The 25,142-nt window shown below is 41.3% G+C and overlaps 1 protein-coding gene across 1 annotated transcript in view; it reads right to left on the bottom strand.

Moving 5' to 3' along the window:
- Nucleotides 1-24,667, bottom strand: part of LOC120065452 (E3 ubiquitin-protein ligase rnf213-alpha-like) — a 52,353-nt gene extending 27,686 nt beyond the window's left edge. The window contains exons 1-21 of the mRNA XM_039016477.1: nucleotides 24,483-24,667; nucleotides 23,908-24,200; nucleotides 23,376-23,632; nucleotides 23,033-23,254; nucleotides 22,541-22,730; nucleotides 17,649-17,704; nucleotides 17,276-17,435; nucleotides 16,564-16,719; nucleotides 16,318-16,416; nucleotides 16,111-16,233; nucleotides 14,694-14,883; nucleotides 13,102-13,275; nucleotides 11,119-11,271; nucleotides 10,382-10,980; nucleotides 10,115-10,274; nucleotides 9,774-9,991; nucleotides 9,368-9,505; nucleotides 9,006-9,167; nucleotides 758-2,048; nucleotides 325-509; nucleotides 50-235 (exon numbers count right to left, since the gene is read on the bottom strand). Of these exons, the coding sequence (XP_038872405.1) occupies nucleotides 50-235; nucleotides 325-509; nucleotides 758-2,048; nucleotides 9,006-9,167; nucleotides 9,368-9,505; nucleotides 9,774-9,991; nucleotides 10,115-10,274; nucleotides 10,382-10,980; nucleotides 11,119-11,271; nucleotides 13,102-13,275; nucleotides 14,694-14,883; nucleotides 16,111-16,233; nucleotides 16,318-16,416; nucleotides 16,564-16,719; nucleotides 17,276-17,435; nucleotides 17,649-17,704; nucleotides 22,541-22,730; nucleotides 23,033-23,254; nucleotides 23,376-23,632; nucleotides 23,908-24,200; nucleotides 24,483-24,651 (5,181 nt within the window). The 5' untranslated portion in view covers nucleotides 24,652-24,667. The remainder of the gene's footprint in view (nucleotides 1-49; nucleotides 236-324; nucleotides 510-757; nucleotides 2,049-9,005; nucleotides 9,168-9,367; nucleotides 9,506-9,773; nucleotides 9,992-10,114; nucleotides 10,275-10,381; nucleotides 10,981-11,118; nucleotides 11,272-13,101; nucleotides 13,276-14,693; nucleotides 14,884-16,110; nucleotides 16,234-16,317; nucleotides 16,417-16,563; nucleotides 16,720-17,275; nucleotides 17,436-17,648; nucleotides 17,705-22,540; nucleotides 22,731-23,032; nucleotides 23,255-23,375; nucleotides 23,633-23,907; nucleotides 24,201-24,482) is intronic.
- Between the last annotated feature and the right edge of the window lie 475 nt (nucleotides 24,668-25,142).

Genomic DNA, 25,142 nt, shown 5'->3' with positions numbered 1-25,142 from the left:
TGGTTTGGGAGGGACATTTAACTGTATACATCCAACCGTTTCACATGACATGACAAAATACAAATAGATTGTCACTTACAGCTCTTGAGGCAGATCTGGGCAGTTCATGTGTGGATTGTAGTGTCTCGATGACATACAAGTCCTTGCTGCTGCATTTCCACATTAGCCCATCTGAATCGGCCAGGTAACGCAGGAAGAAGAGTTTGAACAGAAATTCATGCAGTCCTTTCTGTACCTGAATAACATAAATAGCAAGCATATAAAGCACCTGAAACAGATAAATATAAACATTTTCAATATCTTAACAATACCAAGTATCCTTACTGAGGATGTGACATCAAAATGAAAGACTTTGTGTTCCTTCTTCTCTGGTGTGTCAAACAAGGACCGAAGAATGATATGCTCATCAACCTTGGGCTCAATTAAGCGAATGCATTTGTGGAATGTGGTTCCTATTCTCATGGTTCCCTCCAGTTTATCATACAACCTTTGTATGTACAGCGATTTTCCTGCAGATAAATAAAACATTTGATTCAGCTCTACAAAGACTTAGGTCAAATGTACGGGCATTGAAGAATTTCTGTTTGAAAACTCATAGTATTATTGTGAGTATGAATGCATAAGTGTTCATGAAATTCAACACGTAAAAATACTGAATATCAAATAATTTTCGTATTCTTTTTTACCACGATTACATTGGAATACCAATATCAGACACCATAGGATCATGTAAAGTGACAAAACTCAATAAACTCACCAACTCCAGCCCTCTTGGAAGACACAATCCCAACAAAGTGTCTACCTTTGAACACAGATGCAGCACTGGCCTGGTGTGAGGGGACAGTGTAGTGCCGGGACAGGTATTTCTGTATCCGTCCAGGAGACTCCTGAGGCACAATGTCCCGTTTGAAGTGACTGAAGGCAGAGGGGATGTACGTGTGCTCTCTTTCTGTGCTGCAGATGATCACCAGCCTATAGTTGCTCCTGGAACATGAACTCAGTTTCTGAAAGAACTTCTCCACTGCATAGCTCACCTCATAGCTCAACTGGTCTGCGAAGAGCAAGGTATAGATCTTCTCACCCATGTAGCCCGGTGTGAGACATCGTCTGAAGAAAAGCTCCACTTGCTCATATGACGTGACAGGGGTACACAGGAGGACTTCATCGTAGGTAGGCAGCTGCTCATCATCACTGGTCATATATAAGCAGACGCTTGCGGTCAAGATTTTATCTTGTGGGCAGATTATGAGATTAGGTTGACCAGTGAAGAAGCCTTTTGGGAGCTTTCTACTGACTGTATTCTCACTTGATTCTAAAAGCTCCTCTTCCTCGTCTTGTTCCTGGCTCTGTTTGTTGGCCAACACCTCTAGCAGACTGCCTAGGCTTCTGATGTCTAAAGAGTACTGGATAATGTTCCTCATGTCTTTCATGTAAGCATCCCAGACCAGATCCAGTTTTCGTAAACCAACAGCCTGGTCTACAACGCTCTGTAGAACATCAATGGCACATTTTCTCTCACCTGCAAAAAAGGAATCTAAGTTTTCCATGTCACTTTGAAGGTCAATAAAAGTCTGACAACTGGTGTCTTCCTCTTGCCCAGCTGTATTGATGGCGTGGTTCTGAAAAGTCATCCATGACTCCCACACTTCCGACACAGAGCAGTCAGGTTTGATGAAAGACAGCATCATCAAGACGTTTTCCTCCAATTTCTTGTTCAGATTATTTTCGGTCAAAACATTACAAAGGTAGACTATCTGCTCTGCTGTGTAATAGTTGAGGTAATAGTGCTGAGATCTCTGTTTGTCCATGAATCTATTCCAGTCATCCAAACACATCTCTATCTTCCTGCACAGGTCTGTAAGCTGTTTGACTGCATTGCCCTCCACCATGATCTTTCTTAGGATGTTGCCAAGGTTGAAGTCCATTATGACACCAGTGTCACTTTCCATATTGCAGTAAATCTTGGCCTCCCAAACCCTAAAAAGTGGGTTCCCAGCAGCATAAAGATCTACAAATGCTACAGCTAGCCTCTGGACACTGTCAAAAACCTGAGAAGATAAGATGGCAATTAGGTGTCTAAAAATTCAGTTCAGTTTCTGCACATGAAACGTAAGGTTACTTGCATAACCCCGGTTCTCTGATATTATGAGTGAGATATCTCACATGTGGGGTTTCGCTAGGAACACCTACTCTCCGAAGAACCTAGCAAAAGCATCTGACAGGTAGAGGTAGAGTGCGAATCAGGTGAGCCCCTCACCTTCGTTAAAAGGACCACTCTCCAGCCCTCTGATTATTCTCAAGCATGTGTTGCTCCCTTGCGATCTTGCAAGCATGGGAATGCGGTGCGATATATCACTCATAATATCAGAGAACCAGGGTTATGCGAGTAACCTTAAGTTCTCTTTCAATTATTTGTTTCTATATTTCACATCTGGGGATATAGCCAACTCCCATATCGCAAAGACATGCTCTCCGTAGGCCCAACATCAGCAACCCTCAGAGGCCCGAAATCGAGGGAGTACGCACCAAGAAGGTGAGGAAGGGCATCTGTGTATTTGGGTCACATTCCTAATGTGTGATTCGAAATTGAGTTCAGAATCTAAAATAACACGTAGGTTTTTTACCTGGTGTTTTATATTTATAGCCCGTGAGTGTGCAATGTAAAATTGGATGTGCTTTACCGGACCCAAAATCAAACCATGTGGAACGTCACATGTGATAGGTATTTTCTCTGAGTTATATTCACCAAGGGTGACAAAAAACGCTTGACCGGTTAAATAGGTCCTAAACCAATTTAGAACTGGCTGGACCGGAGAGGCCACCCAACTTCTCCTGTCTGTCCAGAAGGACATCATGGTCAACAGTGTCAAATGCAGCACTTAAATCCAACAGACAGAGATCTGTTTGGCATCTGTGTTGGCTCTAAGATCATTTACCACATTAACTAAGGCTGTCTCTGTGCTGTGGTGGGCCCGAAAACCAGATTGGAATTTTTCAAAAACCATTTAGCTGTTTGAAAACCAATTTCTCCAGAATTTTGCTTAAGAATGGAAGGTTGGAAATTGGCCAAACATTTCCAAGAGCAGAAGAATCTAGATAACTTTTCTTCAGAAGGGCAGTTTTTAGTACAGTGAGGAAATTGACTGTGAACAGGGAGTGATTAACAATAGCTTGCACTTCTTCAGATATGTAACTAAAAACAGTTTGAAGAAGGTGGTGGGGATAGGATTGAGACGGCAGGTACTTAAGTTGTGAGTAGGTACATGTCTGTGTCAACCAGGGAAAATAAATCCATAGTGCCTTTGCGTGATAGGCTAGGGCACATATCATCAAACTTCTCATCAGGTCTTGCTTGACTGATACCCAGCCTAATGTTTGTTATCTTATCTCTGAAATATCCGGGGGTAGTATTATCGGGAAGAGCACTCTCAACTCATTCTGAAGTTAGAAACATTTGCCCGTCTGGCCTTTCTAATTGCCTTGTTATCCTTTCACGAGTATCAATCCCGGATCCGGGATCACCCCCCACCCCCCCACACTGATTAGCATCGCTAGCATAGCGTCACAATTAAATAGTAGCATCTAAATATCATTAAATCACAAGTCCAAGACACCAGATGAAAGATACAGATCTTGTGAATAACCCCATCATTTCTGTTTTTTAAAATGTTTTACAGGGAAGACACAATATGTAAATCTATTAGCTAACCACGTTAGCAAAATACACCATTTTTCCTTTGTCCACCATTTTCTCTCTCCACCAGTAGCTATCACCAATTCGGCTAAACTAAGATATTGATAGCCACTAACCAAGAAAAAACCTCCTCAGATGACAGTCTGATAACATATTTATGGTATAGGATAGGTTTTGTTAGAAAAATGTGCATATTTCAGGTAGAAATCACAGTTTACAATTGCACCCACAGTCACAACTGGACTAGAATTACTAGAGAGAGCAACGTGTATGACCAATTTACTCATCATAAAACATTTCATAAAAATAGACAAAGCATAGCAATGGAAAGACACAGATCTTGTGATTTCAGACAATATTTCAGATTTTCTAAGCGTTTTACAGCGAAAACACAATAAATCGATAAGTTAGCATACCACATGTGCAAACAATACCAGAGCATCAATTCAAGCCAAAGAGAGCGATAACGTAATCATCGCCAAAAGATATTAATTTTTTCACTAACCTTCTCAGAATTCTTCCGTTGACACTCCTGTAACATCATATTACAACATACATATATTGTTTGTTCGAAAATGTGCATATTTAGCCATAAAAAACCGTGGTTATACAATGAAGATGGTAGCAAAACCAGCATGGAAAAGTCGGTCGCCATCTTTCAGAGTGATCTAGTTTAATCAATAGCTAATCATATACTTGACTAAAAAATACAGGGTTGACAGGAATCGAAAGACAAATTAGTTCTTAATGCAATCGCTGATTTATATTTCTAAAATTATCCTTACTGTGCAATACAGGGTTCGCCAAGCGAAGGGATAGAAAACAAAATGGCGAAATATGCGTTTAAAATATTTCGACAGAACAACGATTTATCATATTAAATATTACTTACTATGAGGTGATTTTCCATCAGATTCTTGGGCAATGTATTCTTTCTTGGGTCTAATCTTCTTTTGGTCGAAAGATGTCCTTTGTCCGTCAAAATGCCCGCTAACGTTCGACCGGGACCCCGAAACGTGCCCGGTGCTTCACATAGAAATGCATCAAAATCGCACTAAACGGATATAAATTGCTATAAAACGGTTTAAATTAACTACCTTATGATGTTTCTAACTCCTATATCGAATTAAATTACAGACGGATACATTTCACGTTGATAACCGAGCCTTTGAAAATGGCATCCGGAGGTCCCTTCCTGCGTAAGGGCGAGCGTCGAAAGGGGGGCTACTCTCACTCCTTGGTCTTTTATAACCTCTGAGAGCTACGTAGAAGGCCCATTCCACTTCTCATTGGTTACTGACATCCAGGGGAAGGCGGGTGCAGTTCGTGTCGTTCCATAGGATACACAGAGACCTTAAAAACTGATCTGAAACCAGAGCTTCGCTCTCAGACCTTTCACTGTCTGTCATGGATTTCGCTGTAGAAAGAGTTCTGGGTCACCCACAGACATAATTCCAACGTTGTATGAAACTAGAAAGTGTTTTCTATCCAATAGAATTAATAATATGCATATTGTACGAGCAAGAATTGAGTACTAGGCAGTTTAATTTGGAGACGACAAAATGCTAATTCGGAACAGCACCCCCTGTAGTCGCAAGAAGTTATATATGCAAAATTGCTCTCTCAGAATATCATAATGGACCTGCAACTTTGACTTTCTCCACTTCCGCTCTGCCTTTCTGCAATTTCTCTATAATGTATGTGTTTCCTCACTCATCCAAGGGGCTCTCCATTTGGATGTGGCCTTTTTCAATTTAACTGGAGCTACTGTATGGCATCAATGGTTGCCCTTCATTTGCTATTAAAGTTATCAACTAAATCATCACAAGAGAAAGGCAGAATAAGTGTTGGAGTACTGTTCATACACTCAATAAAGTCTGTAGCAACTTCTGAGATAGATAGTGTTTTTTAACAATGCGTTCAGTATTACTCTGTGCTATGGGCAACAAGGTAGTAAAAAATACACAGTGGTGATCAGATAAAGCAACATCAACAATAGAGGATATGTCAACACAAAGCCCCTTGGTAATAACCAGGGCCAGAGTATGGCCGCGGTTATGGGTGGGCCCAGTAGAAAGCCCCTTGGTAATAACCAGGGCCAGAGTATGGCCGCGGTTATGGGTGGGCCCAGTAGAAAGCCCCTTGGTAATAACCAGGGCCAGAGTATGGCCGCGGTTATGGGTGGGCCCAGTAGAAAGCCCCTTGGTAATAACCAGGGCCAGAGTATGGCCGCGGTTATGGGTGGGCCCAGTAGAAAGCCCCTTGGTAATAACCAGGGCCAGAGTATGGCCGCGGTTATGGGTGGGCCCAGTAGAAAGCCCCTTGGTAATAACCAGGTCCAGAGTATGGCCGCGGTTATGGGTGGGCCCAGTAGAAAGCCCCTTGGTAATAACCAGGTCCAGAGTATGGCCGCGGTTATGGGTGGGCCCAGTAGAAAGCCCCTTGGTAATAACCAGGTCCAGAGTATGGCCGCGGTTATGGGTGGGCCCAGTAGAAAGCCCCTTGGTAATAACCAGGTCCAGAGTATGGCCGCGGTTATGGGTGGGCCCAGTAGAAAGCCCCTTGGTAATAACCAGGTCCAGAGTATGGCCGCGGTTATGGGTGGGCCCAGTAGAAAGCCCCTTGGTAATAACCAGGTCCAGAGTATGGCCGCGGTTATGGGTGGGCCCAGTAGAAAGCCCCTTGGTAATAACCAGGTCCAGAGTATGGCCGCGGTTATGGGTGGGCCCAGTAGAAAGCCCCTTGGTAATAACCAGGTCCAGAGTATGGCCGCGGTTATGGGTGGGCCCAGTAGAAAGCCCCTTGGTAATAACCAGGTCCAGAGTATGGCCGCGGTTATGGGTGGGCCCAGTAACATGTTGGATAAGTCCATAGAGCTCAAAAGATTCAGAAATTCAATGGCCTTGGAGTCAAGTTTGTTTGTCAACATGAATATTAAAATCACCCAATCACAGTGATTGTATCATAGTTCTCAAGGAAAATAGACAATAGTTCTGGGAAATCAGTATAGGAAGTGGGGCAGTGCTTTAGTGGCCTATACAGGGTTACAGCCAGCACTGGTGGCTGACATTTAAACAGTATAGCATGATGCTCAAAAGACCTAAAGTCACCAAATGAAGTGTCCTTACAGCTGAGCGCGTTAGTAAAAATAGAGGCTGTCCCCCCACCCTTTTCTGATAGAGTTTGAAAAGCTGTAGTCCGGGGGGAGGGGGGCTTCAATAAGAGCGGCACTACAGCCTGTAGACAGCCATGTTTCTGTGAGAAACATGCAATCAACTTTGCGCTCAGTAATGAGGTCATTCACGAGAAAGGTTTTACTAGTGATTGCTCTAACATTTAAAAGTGACATATTCAATGAGTGTGAGCCACTCTGCCCCTGGGGCATCTGCCTCGAGGTAACCAATGGAATAACAACCAAATGATTAACGTTACAACCACGTTTTCTGACAGTTTCCAATCTATCAGCATGGTAGGAGATGACAGGTTGTACTGTCACTAGAAGGCAGAGTTAAAGGAACATAAATTAGGTTACTCACAATAACCATAGTGCAATTTCTATAGGAGTTGATATGCTTTTCATGTTCTCTGTTGCTTATTCTGACAGGGAGAACTGGAGCACTACTAGACCCTGTCCGTCAGTCTCTAAAACAGTTAGCAATGTTGCTGGAAATAATCCTGGAACCCTGCGGTTAGGGTGAATCCTGGAACCCTGCGGTTAGGGTGAATCCTGTCTCTTTTAAAAAGTGCTGGTTGCTCCCAAAGGAAATCAAAGTTGTCACAAAAAGAGACATTCCTGTCGTTGCAAAGTTTCTTCAGGTGCTTATTCAGGGCAAAGAGTCGGCTGAAACGTTCCGGACCCCTTCGGTAGCATGGGGGGGCAGAGATAATTATTATTTTCCCTGTGCTAGCAAGGGTCTTAGTTTTTAGTCCTCCCCTGAAGGTCGTTAAAACCTATGTGAGTGACAATGGTGTCAATATTGGAGTAGTAGGTCAGAGCCGTGGGCAGGATAGACTTGATGTCATGGCCACGGGCTCATTGGTGACAGTGGACCTTGGTCGGTCTACAGACCGTAGGTAGGCCAAAATCTCTCAACATCGAGCAGCCCACAATGATGTTGGTAGTGATGGAATCCAACAGCCTGTTGGCTCGTAGGCGAGGGGGGCTACCGAGATTGAAGCACATTTAAGCCTGCACTTCAGACCTGCCCTCGTCAGCAGTTTGCAGTGCTCACAGGACTCAGGGGCATCGAACCCTTCTTGTTCCTTACCCAGGCAATTGATGCATAGAGGGAGGAATTGTTTTCTTGCAATCATGGAACCCCAAGCACAAGAGCGTGGGTCTTCTTTGAGTGCTAGGCTCGTACTTGAATGGGATAGCAGTAGAAGCCTGTTGTAAGAACAATCTGTAGACAGCGTAGGCTAGAAAATAGTAGCAAATAGTAGCTTGTGTAAGCGGTGTAATAAGCTAGCTAGTTAGAAGCCTTGAGGCTTACAGCAGGCAATAATAAGCACAGTAGAACGCTATAGCCATGAAGCTAGTGGGGCGTTAGCTAGCAAGCAGCTAGCTCGTGTTGAAGGTGTGCCGTGGATAGCTTAGTGCTGGCGGAAGGAAACCGGGGACCAAATAGTGTGCTCACGCGACCGAAGGAGCCGTGAGACTGAGTTAACACAATGGGTGAACGTAGGTTAAACTAGATGAGAGAAGGGAGCTAGCAATGCTACCGTGTTGCAGGTAGGGTATGCTAGTGAGGTTAGCTTGCTAGTGAGGTTAGGCTAGCTAAGTTAGCCTCGCAACATGGGCTAACCGAATCTCAATAGCTAGCCATGAAGCTATCTACCAACATAGACTGAGAAGTAGAAAAGGAATTTCTAAACAAAACACCTTTCAGGTCAGTAGTCAACCTCTCGACAGGGTCTAAAGACCTTTGCTCGATATTATTCACAGTTCACTTGTGAACAGCTCAGCAGCAAAACAGGGATCCAGTCAATCTGAGGAGAGCTAGAGAGTAATTATCTTCGTGAGGAAGAGTAACCAGAGGGCAGGAGGGCTTTTAAGGAAGGTGAGGGACTCACCTCATTCGCCACTACCTGTCTGTCTCCATCAGATGCTTTTGATTATTTCGAGAGTAGGTGTTTCGAGGTGTTAATGTGAGATATTGAAGTGAATAATTGAAAGAGAACCATATTTATTGTAATAGCTCAATGCATGTCGTAAGGAGCCTGTGGTAGCATGATAATCTAATTAATAAACATTTTCAGTAAATTATCATTTCAGGTTTGTGATGGTTCACTTGGTGTCCAATCCCCTTACCTCAGTAAAGTGATCCACCTCACTCTGGCCTTGCTCCCCCTTTCCAGACATCAGCATGAGCTTGTTTTGCAGATCTCTCAGGTCTTCTAAGGAGTAGTTGCGCATCTGACCTTCTTCCTGCTGGTCTGGAACCTGTAGCTTCAGGGCAGTGTCTAAACTCAGCTAAAGGAGAAAACAATGGACAAGTTCCAACATGTCAATCTACCGCTGCAGGTATTCAGGAGAGTACTTACAGATATTTGTCAATGGCAAATATGAGTACAAATATAGACATTGACTCCATAATGACGATATTTAAACAAAAAAAACGTAAAATAATCATTCAATTGTCTCTAAAAACATGTTTAAATGATTGAACAGACCTTCTTCTGGTTCTGTGCACCAATAACATAGATGCCTCTTGTGTTGATGGACGTGGCCAGAGAAAGAGAAGAGAGTTCCACAGACCCATGGCTGTCCTTCACAGTTTTCAACCAGTCCAAATGGCGTGCAGTATCCCGCTGCAATCAGGGAGGAAACAATCATAGAATGTGGTTTAAACTTGAGTTCAAGTTCCAAACCTAATGGCGTGGTAAGATTGTGAAGGCTTATATAATTTAGATGTGTATGTATTCAGGCCAGTAAATGCTGCTCTGCAAATCAAACACTTCTGAAAATCCACTCCGCATTTAATCCAATAGCAGCCTTAGTCTTTCTGGTTCGACAAGCTTTTCCCCAAATATTAAATATAAATATACTAAATATGTCATAATTGTCAGAACATCTTACCAGCTTATTTGGTATGTTGCTGTCACTTCCAAGCGCCTTCCATAGTTTTGTCAAAGCCTTCTTGAAGGCATTAAAGTCAGCATTTTGTGGTAACCCATACAGCATCGAGGAGTAACCAAGAACAGCATCATGGAAACAGGCTACACGGTCCACATCCAAGTCGTTCTCTCCAGCAGAGATGGAGGCCAGGTCGACAAACACTTTCAGCTCATTGATATCTGCAATGGCAAAACATGAAACATTTATCCCTTTTTCCATGTAAAAACGGTTTGAATTAGTAATGGCAAACAACCTAGGTGGCTACTACTGGTGCTGCTCTTTCTGTCTTGATATGACCTTACCTTCAAGAGCTTCTTTGACCCATTTGACAAAGTTCCCCCAAAGGCCAAGCTCCTGAAGACACAGTCTGCGAGGTTCTGTGATGTCCTCAAGAACCTTTTTAGTCTCCATCAAATTGTCATCAATGTGATTCAGACTCTTCTCCTTAAAGTCTGCATTACTCTGGAAACATTGTAATATATATATATAAATATACAGTAGTAGCCTAATGCTGGGAAAGGTGCATTGATTGAACACATGTGGACTGTTTGAGAATTTTCCTTACTCACCACATCCAGCAAACTCTGTAGCACTTTGAAGTCCCCTTGAGGACAGATTGTCTTTCTGACATCCATAATGACCTTGGCTGAATCCAATGCTTGATGAAGGTCATGGTACTGTTGGATCTGCTCGATTCGCCTCCTGATCCATCTTCGATCATCAGACAAGTTAATTCTGCACATGATCTCCAGATCACTTTTCATCTCATCGTACTTGTCTTTGTAGACTTCAAAGATGCTATCCACATCCTCCAATGATAAATTGCCAGATTTCAAACTCTCATAGATCCTCTCGTAATTATCATAGCAACCCTGGAATATTTTGCTGTAGATCACATCAAGAGTGTACACTTCTATCTCGTCAGTGTCAATATGGTTGTGGGAAAGTTCTTTGGCTTGATTCTCCAAGCACATAGCAAAAATGAAGCTTTCCCTGACAGCATTTAGTTTAAATGCCATCTGCCTGGTGGCATTACAGACGTTAAAGTATGTGACCTCCCCAGTTACGTCAGAGGTGTGCCCGTCAAGTCTGTGAACTTCCATGAATTCATCCAGCGTCATCTGATCTATGTTCTTTTGGTTTTTGAGCTCCAGCTCTTTCACATCGACTGTGGATTAATATGACATCAATGAGAACCATGACCAAGGCTGTTACATCTTGCAGTCATACATCATCAAATATTTGATAAACAGTACCAATAACATAAGCTTTAATGTATACCCTTATCAAATATAATTTAACTCACCTTTCACATGCTCCTGGAGTCGGAGACAAATTATAATTAGGCCCTCAACCATCTTCTTGTAACTGTTCACTTCCTCCATTTCCTCTTCTCTAAATCTCAGTAATCTGTTCATAGTGGTGTCGTCCTTACAACGACCATCTTCACACAGGCCATCTGTAAAAAAATATATAATAAAAAACAAACAATGAAGACGATACTTTGAGCTCAATGTGGTTCTATTGACGAGTAACCAGGAGAACCTCCACAGATCAAGACTTTTTGAGTAACAACCACTTAACCTCAGATCTAAATAAAAGTCCCCTTTTGGCATTGCTAGCAAGCACGCATACTTAGCAATAAACTGTGCATTCGGAAAGTATTCAGACCCCTTGACTTGCCCACATTTTGTTATGTTACAGCCTTATTCTAAAATGGATTAAATCGTTTTTTCCCCCTCATCAATCTACACACAATACCCCATATTGACAAACCAAAAACAGGTTTGTAGACATTTTTGCTAATTTATCAAACAAAAACTGAAATATCACATTTACAAAAGTATTCAGACCCTTTACTCAGTACTTTGTTGAAGCACCTTAGGCAGCGATTACAACCTTGAGTCTTCTTGGGTATGACTCTACAAGCTCAAGTCCGGGCTCTGGCTGGGCCACTCAAGGACATTCAGAGACCTGTCCCAAAGCCACTCCTGCATTATCTTGGATGTGTGCTTAGGGTCGTTTTCCTATTGGAAGGTGAACCTTCACCCAAGTCTGAGGTCCTGAGTGCTCTGGAGCAGGTTTTTATCAAGGATCTCTCTGTACTTTGCTCCGTTCATTTTTCCCACGATCCTGAGTAGTCTCCCAGTCCCTGCCACTGAAAAACATCCTCGCAGCATGATGCTGCCACCACCATGCTTCACCGTAGGGATGGTGCCAGGTTTCCTCCAGACATGACGCTTGGCATTCAGGCCAAAATAGTTCAATCTTGGTTTCATTAGACCAGAGAATCTTGTTTCTCATGGTCAGAGAGTCCTTTAGGTGCCTTTCGGCAAACTCCAAGCGGGCTGTCATGTGCCTTTTACTGACGGGTGGCTTCCGTCTGGCCACTCTGCAGATATGGTCGTCCTTCTGGAAGTTTCTCCCATCTCCACAGACGAACTCTGGAGCTCTGTCAGAGTGACCATTGGGTTCTTGATCACCTCCCTGACCAAGGCCCTTCTCCCCGATTGCTCAGTTTGGCCAGGCAGCCAGCTCTAGGAAGTCTTGGTGGTTCCAAACTTCTTCCATTTAAGAATACAATCCTGTCTCGGAGCTCTACGGACAATTCCTTCGACCTCGTGGCTTGGTTTTTGCTCTGACATGCACTGTCAACTGTGGGGTCTTATATAGACAGGCGTGTGCCTTTCCAAATCATGTCCAATCAATTGAATTTACCACAGGTTGACTCCAATCAAGTTGTAGAAACATCTCAAGGATGATCAATGGAAACAGGATGCTCAATTTTGAGTCTCATAGCCAAGGGTCTGAATACTTATGTAAATAAGGTATTTCTGTTTTTATTTTTAATACATTTGCAAAATTTCTGTTTTTGCCTTGTCATTATGGTTTATTGATGAGGTGAAACAAAAATGTAATCCATTTTAGAATAGGGCTGTAACGTAACAAAATGTGGAAAAAGTAAAGGGGTCTGAATAGTTTCCGGATGCACTGTTTATGCATGAGTTGCCGGAAAGTCATTTGGGGGACTTACTTTGATGTAAGGTGAAGTGATGAAGACCTGAAACCAAACCAAGACCAAAAACTTTTTCAGTTTTATAATACTATGAATATTTTGCCTGTAATTTGGACCTTAAACAGAACCAACCTCCCAACAACACAGTAGATTAACTCTTTATTGGATGTCATTAAACTATCGATCTGGAGAGGTTTTCCTGTCTACTACAGTAGGATTAAAGCAATATTTATACTTAAATTTCTTAATTTGGTATATTCTTCTGACAATCACCTATCTTCAAAAGCTCAATGAATGTTGTTCTCCTTGAGAGGACTTTACTGAGAGTCTTCATCTGGATGTTGCCGTTGATGACTTTATCTGAGACAGAACTGAACGCAGATCTCGCCACAACCATCCGCTCTTTAGCATCGTCTGACAAATGGTCAATCATTTTCAGATTTTTACCTGTAATACAAAACATAGTTAGTATGTTTAAGTGGACATTTGGAAAATGCACTCAAATGTAAATACACTGACCAAAAGTATGTGGACACCTGCTCGTCGAACATCTCATTCCAAAATCATGGGCATTAATATGGAGTTGGTCCCCCCTTTGCTGCTATAACAACTTACACTCTTCTGGGAAGGCTTTCCACTAGATGTTGGAACATTGCTGTGGGGACTTGCTTCCATTCAGCCACAAGAGCATTAGTGAGGTCAGGCACTGATGTTGGGCAATTAGGCCTGGGTCACAGTCGGCATTCCAATTCACCCCAAAGGTGTTCGATGGGGTTGAGATCAGAGCTCTGTGCAGGCCAGTCAAGTTCTTCCACACAGATCTCGACAAAACATTTCTGTATGGACCTCGTTTTGTGCACGGAGGCATTGTCATGCTGAAACAGGAAAGGGCCTCCCCCAAACTGTTGTCACAAAGTTGGAAGCACAGAATCATCTAGAATGCCATTGTATGCTGTAGTGTTAAGATCTTCCTTCAATGGAACTAAGGGGCCGAGCCCGAACCATGAAAAACAACCCCAAATCATTACTCATCCTCTACCAAACTTTACCGTTGGCACTATACGTTGGGGCAGGTAGCATTCTCCTGGCATCCGCCAAACCCAGATTCGTCCGTCGGACTGCCAGATGGTGAAGCGAGATTCATCACTCCAGAGAACGTGTTTCCACTTCTGGAAGCGCGTTCTTCCAATGGCGGCACTCTTAGGCTTGCATCTGCTCGGCCATGAAAACCCATTTCATGAAGCTCCCGATGAACAGTTCTTGTGCTGACGTTGCTTCCAGAGGCAGTTTGGGACTCAGTAGTGAGTGTTGCAACCAAGGACAGACGATTTTTACGCGCTACAGCACTCAGCGGTCCCATTCTATGAGCTTGTGTGGCCTACCACTTTGCGGCTGAGCCGTTGTTGCTCCTAGACATTTCCACTTCACAATAACATCACTTACAGTTGACCAGGGCAGCTCCAGCAGGGCAGAAATTTGATGAACTGACTTGTTTGAAAGGTGGCATCCTATGATGGTGCCACGGTGAAAGTCACTGAGCTCTTCAGTAAGGCCATTCTACTGCCAATATTTGTCTATGGAGATTGCATGGCTGTGTACTCAATTTTATACACCTGTCAGTAACGGGTGTGGCTGAAATAGCCGAATCCACTAATTTGAAGGGGTGTCCAAATACTTTTGTATATACTGTATAGTGTAGCTCTCAAGGAACATTTGGAAGTGACAGTTTTACATTTAATAGCCATTGTATATCAATTTTTCCATATACAACTATGTTGAACATTCCCACCCAATGTTAGCCTTGATTGTATGTGGAAATTGTTGTGGAAATGGTTAGAGCAGTGGAATTTCTTGAGAAAATTCACCTTGGACTTGAAAGACACTTTTGGCCATGGACCAGTTGAGAAGATGTTCCACTACACAGTCCTCCCCTTCCAGGTATTCTCCATTGCCAGTCTTGGGCCAGGACTTCATCACAATAGTAGATATTAGCCTCTCAAACTTGCTAAAGTCAAGTTTTTTCAACCGTTCAAAGAGAGCCTCCTGAGAGATCCCCTGATCATGTCAAATGAAAATTGGAGATTTAAAAAAGCATTTGTTTGATCATTACTTCCCGACAAACTCAATGCACAGCTTAACGATTAAGTAGCCTAGCGATTAAGAGCGTTGGGCCAATAACCAAAAGGTCACTGGTTCAAATCCCTGAACTGACTAGGTGGAAAAAAACATGACCTTGAGCAAGGCACTTAACCCTAATTGCTCATGTAAATCGCTCTGGATAAGAGTCTGCTAAATGACGTAAATGTACACCAAATCAAATTTATTTTATATAGCCCTTCGTACATCAGCTAATATCTCGAAGTGCTGTACAGAAACCCAGCCTAAAGCCCCAAACAGCAAGCAATGCAGGTGTAGAAGCACATCTCCAGACTGAAAGTGAAACTTAATTTCTACTAGAGCTTTTCTCTACACCCACAATAACATCTGCTAAACATGTGTATGTGACCAATAACATCTGCTAAACATGTGTATGTGACCAATAACATCTGCTAAACATGTGTATGTGACCAATAACATCTGCTAAACATGTGTATGTGACCAATAACATCTGCTAAACATGTGTATGTGACCAATAACATCTGCTAAACATGTGTATGTGACCAATAACATCTGCTAAACATGTGTATGTGACCAATAACATCTGCTAAATATGTGTACGTGACCAATAACATCTGCTAAACATGTGTATGTGACCAATAACATCTGCTAAACATGTGTATGTGACCAATAACATCTGCTAAACATGTGTATGTGACCAATAACATCTGCTAAACATGTGTATGTGACCAATAACATCTGCTAAACATGTGTATGTGACCAATAACATCTGCTAAACATGTGTACGTGACCAATAACATCTGCTAAACATGTGTACGTGACCAATAACATCTGCTAAACATGTGTATGTGACCAATAACATCTGCTAAACATGTGTATGTGACCAATAACATCTGCTAAACATGTGTATGTGACCAATAACATCTGCTAAACATGTGTACGTGACCAATAACATCTGCTAAACATGTGTATGTGACCAATAACATCTGCTAAACATGTGTATGTGACCAATAACATCTGCTAAACACGTGTATGTGACCAATAACATCTGCTAAACACGTGTATGTGACCAATAACATCTGCTAAACACGTGTATGTGACCAATAACATCTGCTAAACATGTGTATTTGATAGTTTTCTAAATAATTATGTTATTCATCTTGCCTGACACATGACCGTGACTGCTTCCAAAGCGCATTTCTCCAATGAGTTCTCCAAGAATGGCAGCGTCCCGCTCACTTCCTCTATCTTATTGATATATATTTCAATTTGATGCATGGACTTTTCCTGATGGCCATACAAAATATGAATGAATTATGTACATACATATCTTTTTAATTGATGAACTTGTAGATGTACCCCATATCTCACCTGTTTGAGTTTTCCTTCAAAATCATTCAAGAATGTATTTCTCCAGTATTGGGTGAATTCTTCTGAACCAATTTGAAGTGAGATCAGCTTGTTCCAGACCTACAGGAAAAGGTTTTCACTATTCAGTTTTCCTTTTATCAAACACTAGAATTCCAATTCCAACGACAACTGTTCTGCAATAATAATAATACAAATATAATATTTATTTGTATCAATTATTTAATTTGGTAAAACAAAACATCTTACCTTAGTCTCATACATGTATGCAAAATCAATGTTATTGAGATCTTTAACCAATTTGTTCTTGAATGTGATTCGCAGCCATTCCTTTATGATGGTCATGGTCTCCTTTAACTTCTCTTTGCGCGTGTTTTCCAAAAGGTTATTTGTCACTTCCTTTGTCTACAAGAATAGTCATTCATAACAAAAATATTCAGACTCATCAAATATTTATCTCTTGGACAAATCACTCATTATATTACAATTCAGTTCAGCCTGGCTTAACATTAAATCGGCCTTGTAATGCTAAGCCAGACTGTATTGAAAATAAATTCAGACCATTTTTGCTTTAAGAACCACCATGTTGATTCTTTCCTTCTAAAAAATCTATATAATTCAAGTTATGTACAGTATAGGGTTTTAGAGACATACAACTTCTACTCGAAAAATGGCTTTGACAGATTCAAATAGGTACATTAAAATATGAAATGCTTATTATCATTTCAAGCAAGGCCATCTTGTTTACCATTTATTGCACAATATTGAATTATATATTTTTTATACCACTGTATGTCCACCTGGAGTAAAGCTCATGAGCTTCATTATTCATCTGCCTACTCTTTTCTTGATTATTATGAGATTATTAAAACGGAAACACATTTTTTATTTTTAGAGCAAAGAGCAAAGGCACTGTAAAAGCAAAGGCAAAGATTGAATTGATGGTTGTGTTTGGATATACCTGGAGATGGAAGGCACCAGCCATTTCTGCAATCAGACTGACAAGATCCAGGCAAACCAAAGGAATCTCATGGTCCAAATGACTTTTCATATTCTTACAAATGGTCTCCAGAAGGCTCACAGCTGCTTTGAGGCAAAAGTCCCCATATCTGTCGTCATGGCTGAAAACAACATGCTGGTTAGTGATGGTGAACAAGCATTTAATGTCAACCTTGAAACATGTCATGGTGAGGAGCTGCAAGACTAGTCTGTCTAGTCCTTGTGGAAAATAACAGACAATTATCACTTCATGTATTTCAATTTGAATTCCTTTGCGACTCAGATGGAATTGAGAACAACTCTAAATATTGTGTTTGTTTTGAGACAGGTGTTACCTGTGCTGTTTTTCCTTAACTCTGCTGTAGAGACGTGACAACAAATCCTTCACAGCCTGTCAGTAAAAAGAATGGCGGATGGTATGACACAATGGCATGAATTCATGACTGTTTCAGGATGCTGACCGCTTTTATGCAACAACATTTTTCACAAGAGTACAAATAACAATGTAAACAAACACACACACACACACACACACACACACACACACACACACACACACACACACACACACACACACACACACACACACACACACACACACACACACACACACACACACACACACACACACACACACACACACACACACACATCTATACAGTGCCTTCAGAAAGTATTCAGACCCCTTGACTTTTTACACATTTTGTTACGTTACAGCCTGAATCTAAAAAAAGGTTATGTCCTCATCAATCTACACACAATACCCCATAATGACAAAGCAAAAACCGTTTTAGAAATTTTTGCTAATTTATGGAAAATAAAATAAATGAAATATCACATTTATATAAGTATTCAGACCCTTTACTCAGTACTTTGTTGAAGCACATTTGGCAGTGATTACAGCCTAGAGTCTTCTTGGGTATGACGCTACAAGCTTGGCACACCTGTATTTGGGGAGTTTCTCCCATTCTTCTCTGCAGATCCTCTCAAGCTCTGTCAGGTTGGATGGGGAGCGTTGCTGCACAGCTATTTTCAGGTCTCCAGAGATGTTCGATCAGGTTCAAGTCCGGGCTCTGGCTGGGCCACTCAAAGACATTCAGAGACTTGTCAAGAAGCCACTCCTGCGTTGTCTTGGCTGTGTGCTTAGGATCGTTGGTTGTCCTGTTGGAAGGTGACCCTTCACCCAAGTCTGAGGTCCTGAGCTCTGGAGCAGGTTTTCATCAAGGATCTCTCTGTACTTTGCTCTGCTCATCTTTCCCTCGATCCTGACCAGTCTAGAGTTCTGTGTGAGTTAGAGTTAGAGTGACCATCGTGTTCTTGGTCACCTCCCTGACCAAGGCCCTTCTCCCCCGATTGCTCAGTTTGGCCAGGAGGCCAGCTCTAGGAAGAGTCTTTGTGGTTCCAAACTTCTTCCATTTAAGAACTGTGTTCTTGGGGACCTTCAATGCTGCAGACATTATTTGGTACCCTTCCCCAGATCTGTGCCTCATGGCTTGGTTTTTGCTCTGACATGCACTGTAAACTGTGGGACCGGACCTTATATAGACAGGTGTGTGCCTTTCCAAATCATGTCCAATCAATTGAATTTACCACAGGTGGACTCCAATCAAGTTGTCCAATCAAGTTGTATAAACATCTCAAGGATGAAAATTGTAAACAGGATGCACCTGAGCTCAACTTTGAGTATCATAGCAGGGTCTGAACACTTATGTAAATAAGGTATTTCTGTCTTTATTTTTAATAAATTTGCAAACATTTCTAAAAATCTATTTTCACTTTGTATTTATGGGGTATTGTGTGTAGATTGCTGAGGAATTGTTTTTATTTAACACTTTTTAGAATAAGGCTGAAAAGTAACAAAATGTGGAAAAAGTGTACAGTACCAGTCAAAAGTATGGATACACCTACTCAAGAGTTTTTCTTTATTTGTACTATTTTCTACATTGTAAAATAATAGTGAATCGATCAAAACTATGAAATAACACGTGGAATCATGTAGTAACCAAAAAAATCAAAATATATTATATTTGAGATTCTTCAAAGTAGCCAACCTTTGCCTTGATGACAGCTTTGCACACGCTTGGCATTCTCTCAACTAGCTTCACCTGGAATGCTTTTTCAAAAGTCTTGAAAGAGATCCCACATATGCTGAGCACTTGTTGGCTGATTTTCCTTCACTATGCAGTCCAACTCATCCCAAACTATTTCAATTGGGCTGAGGTCGGGTGATTGTGGAGGCCAGGTCATCTGATGCAGCACTCCATCACTCTCCTTCTTGGTCAAATAGCCCAAACCAGATGGTATGGCGTATCACTGCAGAAATCACTGATAGTTTCACCAGCAAAGCACCCCCACACCATCACACCCTCTCCTCCCTGCTTCATGGTGGGAACCACACATGCGGAGATCACCTACTCTGCATCTCACAAAGACACTGCGGTTGGAACCAAAAATCTCAAATTTGGACTCATCAGACCAACGGACAGATTTCTACCGGTCTAATGTCCACTGCTCGTGTTTCTTGGCCCAAACAAGTCTCTTCTTCTTATTGCTGTCCTTTAGTAGTGGTTTCTTTGCAGCAATTCGATCATGAAGGCCTGATTCATGCAGTCTCCTCTGAACAGTTGACGTTGAGATGTGTCTGTTACTTGAACTCTGTGAAGCATTTATTTCAGCTGCAATCTGACGTGCAGTTAACTCCCGATTTCTGAGGTTGGTAACTCTAAATAACTCTGGGTCTTCCTTTCCTGTGGCGGTGCTCATGAGAGCTAGTTTCATCATAGCGCTTGATGGTTTTTGCGACTGCACTTGAAGAAACTTTAAAAGTTCTTAACATTTTCCGGATTGACTGACCTTCATGTCTTAAAGTAATGATGGACTGTTGTTTCTCTTTGCTAATTTGAGTTGTTATTTCCATAATATGGACTTGGTCTTTTACCACCCCTACCTTGTTACAACACAACTGATTGGCTCAAACGCATTACAAAGGAAAGAAATTCCACAAATTAACTTTTAACAAGGCACATCTGTTAATTAAAATTAATTATTTCCAGGTGACTACCTCATGAAGCTAGTAGTGTTCAAAGCTGTCATCAAGGCAAAGGGTGGCTACTTTAAAGAATCTTAAATATAAAATAGATTTTGATTTGTTTAACAATTTTTGGGTTACTACATGATTCCATATGTGTTATTTCATAGTTTTGATGTCTTCTTGATGTCTTCTACAATGTAGAAAATAATAAAAAATAAAGAAACCCTGGAATGAGTAAGCGTGTCCAAACTTTCGACTGGTACTGTATGTTAGTATGTATTTATGCATGTACAGTTGAAGTCGGAAGTTTACATACGCCTTAGCCAAATACATTTAAACTCAGTTTTTCACAATTCCTGACATTTAGTCGAAGAAAGAATTCCCTGTCTTAGGTCAGTTAGGATCACCACTTCATTGTGGTGATAATAGTATAGAGAATGAATAATAGTAGAGAGAATGATTTATTTCAGCTTTTATTTCTTTCATCACATTCCCAGTGGGTCAGAAGTTTACATACACTCAATTAGTATTTGGTAGCATTGCCTTTAAATTGTTTAACTTGGGTCAAACGTTTCAGGTAGCCTTCCACAATAAGTTGGGTGAATCTTGGCCCATTCCTCCTGACAGAGCTGGTGTAACACAGTCAGGTTTGTAGGCCTCCTTGCTCGCACACACTTTTTCAGTTCTGCCCACAAATTGTATATAGGATTGAGGTCAGGGCTTTGTGACGGACACTCCAATACCTTGACTTGTTGTCCTTAAGCCATTTTGCCACAACTTTGGAAGTATGCTTGGGGTCATTGTCCATTTGAAAGACCCATTTGCGACCAAGCTTTAACTTCCTGACTGATGTCTTGAGATGTTGCTTCATGGGTGCACATAATTTTCCTACCTCATGACGCCATCTATTTTGTGAAGTGCACCAGTCTCTCCTGCAGCAAAGCATCCCCACAACATAATGCTGCCACCTCCGTGCTTCACGGTTGGGATGGTGTTCTTCAGCTTGCAAGCCTCCCCCTTTTTCCTGGTCATTATGGCCAAACAGTTCTATTTTTGTTTCATCAGACCATAGGACATTTGTCCAAAAAGTACGATCGTTGTTCCCATGTGCAGTCGCAAACTGTAGTCTCGCTTTTTTATGGTGGTTTTGGAGCAGTGGCTTCTTCCTTGTTGAGCGGCCTTTCAGGTTATGTCGATGTAGGACTCGTTTTACTGTGGATATAGATACTTTTGTACCTATTTCTTCCAGCATCTTCACAAGGTTCTTTGCTGTTGTTCTGGAATTGATTTGCACTTTCGCACCAAAGTACGTTCATCTCTAGGAGACAGAACGCGTCTCCTTCCTGAGCGGTATGACAACTGCGTGTTCCCATGGTGTTTAGACCTGCGTACTATTGTTTGTACAGATGAACGTTGTACCTCCAGGCGTTTGGAAATTGCTCCCAAGGATTAACCAGACATGTGGAGGTCTACAATTGTTTTTCTGAGGTCTTGGCTGATTTCTTTTGATATTCCCATGTCAAGCAAAGAGGCACTGGGTTTGAAGGTAGGCCTTGAAATACATCCACAGGTACACCTCCAATTAACTCAAATGATGTAAATTTGCCTATCAGAAGCTTCTAAAGCCATGACATCATTTTCTGGAATTTTCCAAGCTGTTTAAAGGCACAGTCAACTTAGTGGATGTAAACTTCTGACCCACTGGAATTGTGATACAGTGAATTATAAGTGACATAATCTGTCTGTAAACAATTGTTGGAAAAATGACTTGTGTCATGCACAAAGTAGATGTCCTAACCGACTTACCAAAACTATAGTTTGTTAACAAGACATTTGTGGAGTGGTTGAAAAATGAGTGTTAATGACTCCAACCTAAGTGTATGTAAACTTCCAACTTCAACTGTATATATACACAGACACAGACACAGACACACACACACACACACACACACACACACACACACACACACACACACACACACACACACACACACACACACACACACACACACACACACAGTAAGTTCATAATAGCATGTTGTAAGATGTAGGATCTAATAAATCAAATGTCCATTTTTAGCATAGCTTTTTAGTGCAGTCACATGAACTCATACTGTTGAGTATGACATAAAACTAATGCACAACAAAGAAATACAAAACACTTTTTCACTTTTCAAAAGGAAGGGACATATGTACCTCATGTTTATAGTTCTCCCCGGAAGTCAGACTAAACTGGAGGTGTTGAAGAGTGTCCAAGACATCAAGAGGGATGATTGATGCATAGTTTAACAAGTTATCCAGCCCCAACAGAGTCATCCAAGAGCGAGTAACGAGACAGTCCATCGCCACAAGGTGTTTGTGCTTTTCCATGATTTGGATGGAATCCCTAATTTTCAAGAAGGCAAAACTCAGAGATTTAAAACAGCAGCATGGACAAAACAAATACAGTGTAATAGGATAAATATTAGAATGGTTTGTTAAGTGCACAGAATAAAGTAGACCTATAATTGAGATCTGGACTGCAATGTGAAAGGTATGATTCTAGGTATACTTATAGGATTTGATTTTAATATCTACTACTAGTACTAGTATGACTTTTTTTCAACCTGTTGTTGTAATTGGTTCAGACGTAACCATTTCATTGTCCATTCATTCCAATTGAATCTTAAGTGAAGCCTTCCCAATTACCTCAATCCCTGTGTTCCAATCATCGAGTCTGTGTAGCCTTCTGGAGTTTTGATCCCTTTCAGCCCCGCCCAGATATCAAATTTTGGATTCATGGTCAGAGGAACAGCCTCAAAAGGCTTGCTGTCCCCTCTAAGCAGATGCAGTAGGGGGATAACCAAGATCCACTTCTCAACTCCATGTTTTCTTGCAAAGTTGAATAGAGTCTCAATTGCCTCTGAAACCCTGAAGGAGGAAGTAGACAACATCCATCTTCAGTTCAAGATATTGACATTTTGTTCATTAGATTAGAAACATTAGCAAGGTATTTACTTTCGGTGGCTGAGGAAAGAAAATGATTTCCCACCTGATGTCACCTGGTAGCCCTTGTTTGAAATCTGTCCAGTATGGAAGGAAAACTTCTCTTGGCTTTTTAGGCAGGCAGAGCAACTCACACAGTTTAGAAATATGTCCACTGACATCTAAACTGTAATTGATGTGGACAACCAGGATAATAACTCCTAGTTTCAGAGGATCAGAGAAGAAATCCTCACGCTTCTCATTCCCCTTTTGGTTCTCACCATCTATAGCTTGCTGCATGAACTCTTTCAAAAGGGTTTTCACCTGAAAAAAGGAATGTACAATAAAGACTCCTTACATTTACATTCATACGATAACAACTCCTAAGTATTTTGCGATTGGGTCATCAACATGTAAATAACAATATTGCTGACAGAATAGCTGAAACAACGGCAAGGTAACACAAATTTCAATTTGTGTGTCTTCATAATATGCGGTTAACAATAAATATAAAAGCATTTATGAACACAAGTTATATATCAATTTCGTTCATAAAAGCTACTTAATGACAGTTCCTCAAAATAGGAAAGCAAATCTACCTGTTCTTCTCCATACGGCAGATCCCAATTCTTTGGACCATCCACATGGAGGAAGGGGGATTTGTAATTGGTGAAGAACTGCTGGAGTTGAGTAAAGAAGTTCCTAATGTTCACGTCACTCCATGTTTGAAGGAGATTAAAAATGTTTCCCAGCATCACCTTTCCAGCCAGCTGTCTGCCCGCCACTACCTTTTTCTTGCAGTGATCCCGCCATGCAAACAAGCTTGTGAAGCGTGATATCCAACTTTGGTCAGGTTCTGTGAGTATGATATCATCATATTGGTGCCACTCCCCTATGAGAAAAAAAAATAGATCAGTATAATATTTATGGCTTCAATGTCATTTCATATACATTCCACATAGAAGTGGAAAAGGCACCCTGATTAGCATAGTGTGTGTGTGTGTGTGTGTGTGTGTGTGTGTGTGTGTGTGTGTGTGTGTGTGTGTGTGTGTGTGTGTGTGTGTGTGTGTGTGTTGTGTGTGTGTGTGTGTGTGTGTGTGTGTGTGTGTGTGTGTGTGTGTGTGTGTGTGTGTGTGTGTGGTGTCTTGTTAGTTATATAATAGTCGAACATTACCGTCAAGTGTCAAAAGATCCTCTTTGACTAATAGGCACCTGTTGACATCTTGCTTTGCATCCTTTAGGTAGATGTGCTCATATTTATACTCATATGAGTCGTCTTTCCTCTTGCAGACAACATACTTGTAAGGTATGGAGTCACCAACATTCTTTTTAGAGGTCACCATTCGTCCTTCAACAAGAAATCCATTCTCTCCTAAATTCCTTTAAAGTGGATGATGAAAAATACGCAACATTTTCGTAATGACGTTATCGGCTCATAAGAAATCACAATGTTTATTGTCGGACAACTGTTTCACACTATCACTCCAAAAACAAGATGGAGAAACACATAATAAAATGACTTGCTTAAGACGCACTAATCAGAGTTAATGATATGAAAAGGCAGTGAATTGAAAAGTCACATCAATTATTAGACATTAAATACATTGGTGCCAACAAAAATACATTGGTGCCAACAAAAATGCATTGGTGCCAACAAAAATGCATTGGTGCCAACAAAGGGAGAAGAAAATAAACCTTACCCTGTGATTTCCATTTTCAAACCATCTGTATCCCAGGTCTCAAAAAGACTTCCAGATCTCAAACAAACTATGTCTTTTGATGGGTCCAACTTGAAACGCTTGGATACAACAGCGTGAAAATAAATGGTAAGGTT

Source organism: Salvelinus namaycush, chromosome 20 (genome assembly GCF_016432855.1).
Source record: "Salvelinus namaycush isolate Seneca chromosome 20, SaNama_1.0, whole genome shotgun sequence".
Taxonomy (NCBI): domain Eukaryota; kingdom Metazoa; phylum Chordata; class Actinopteri; order Salmoniformes; family Salmonidae; genus Salvelinus; species Salvelinus namaycush.
Note: the sequence above shows the minus strand (reverse complement) of the source record. Positions and strands in the feature narration are given on the sequence as shown.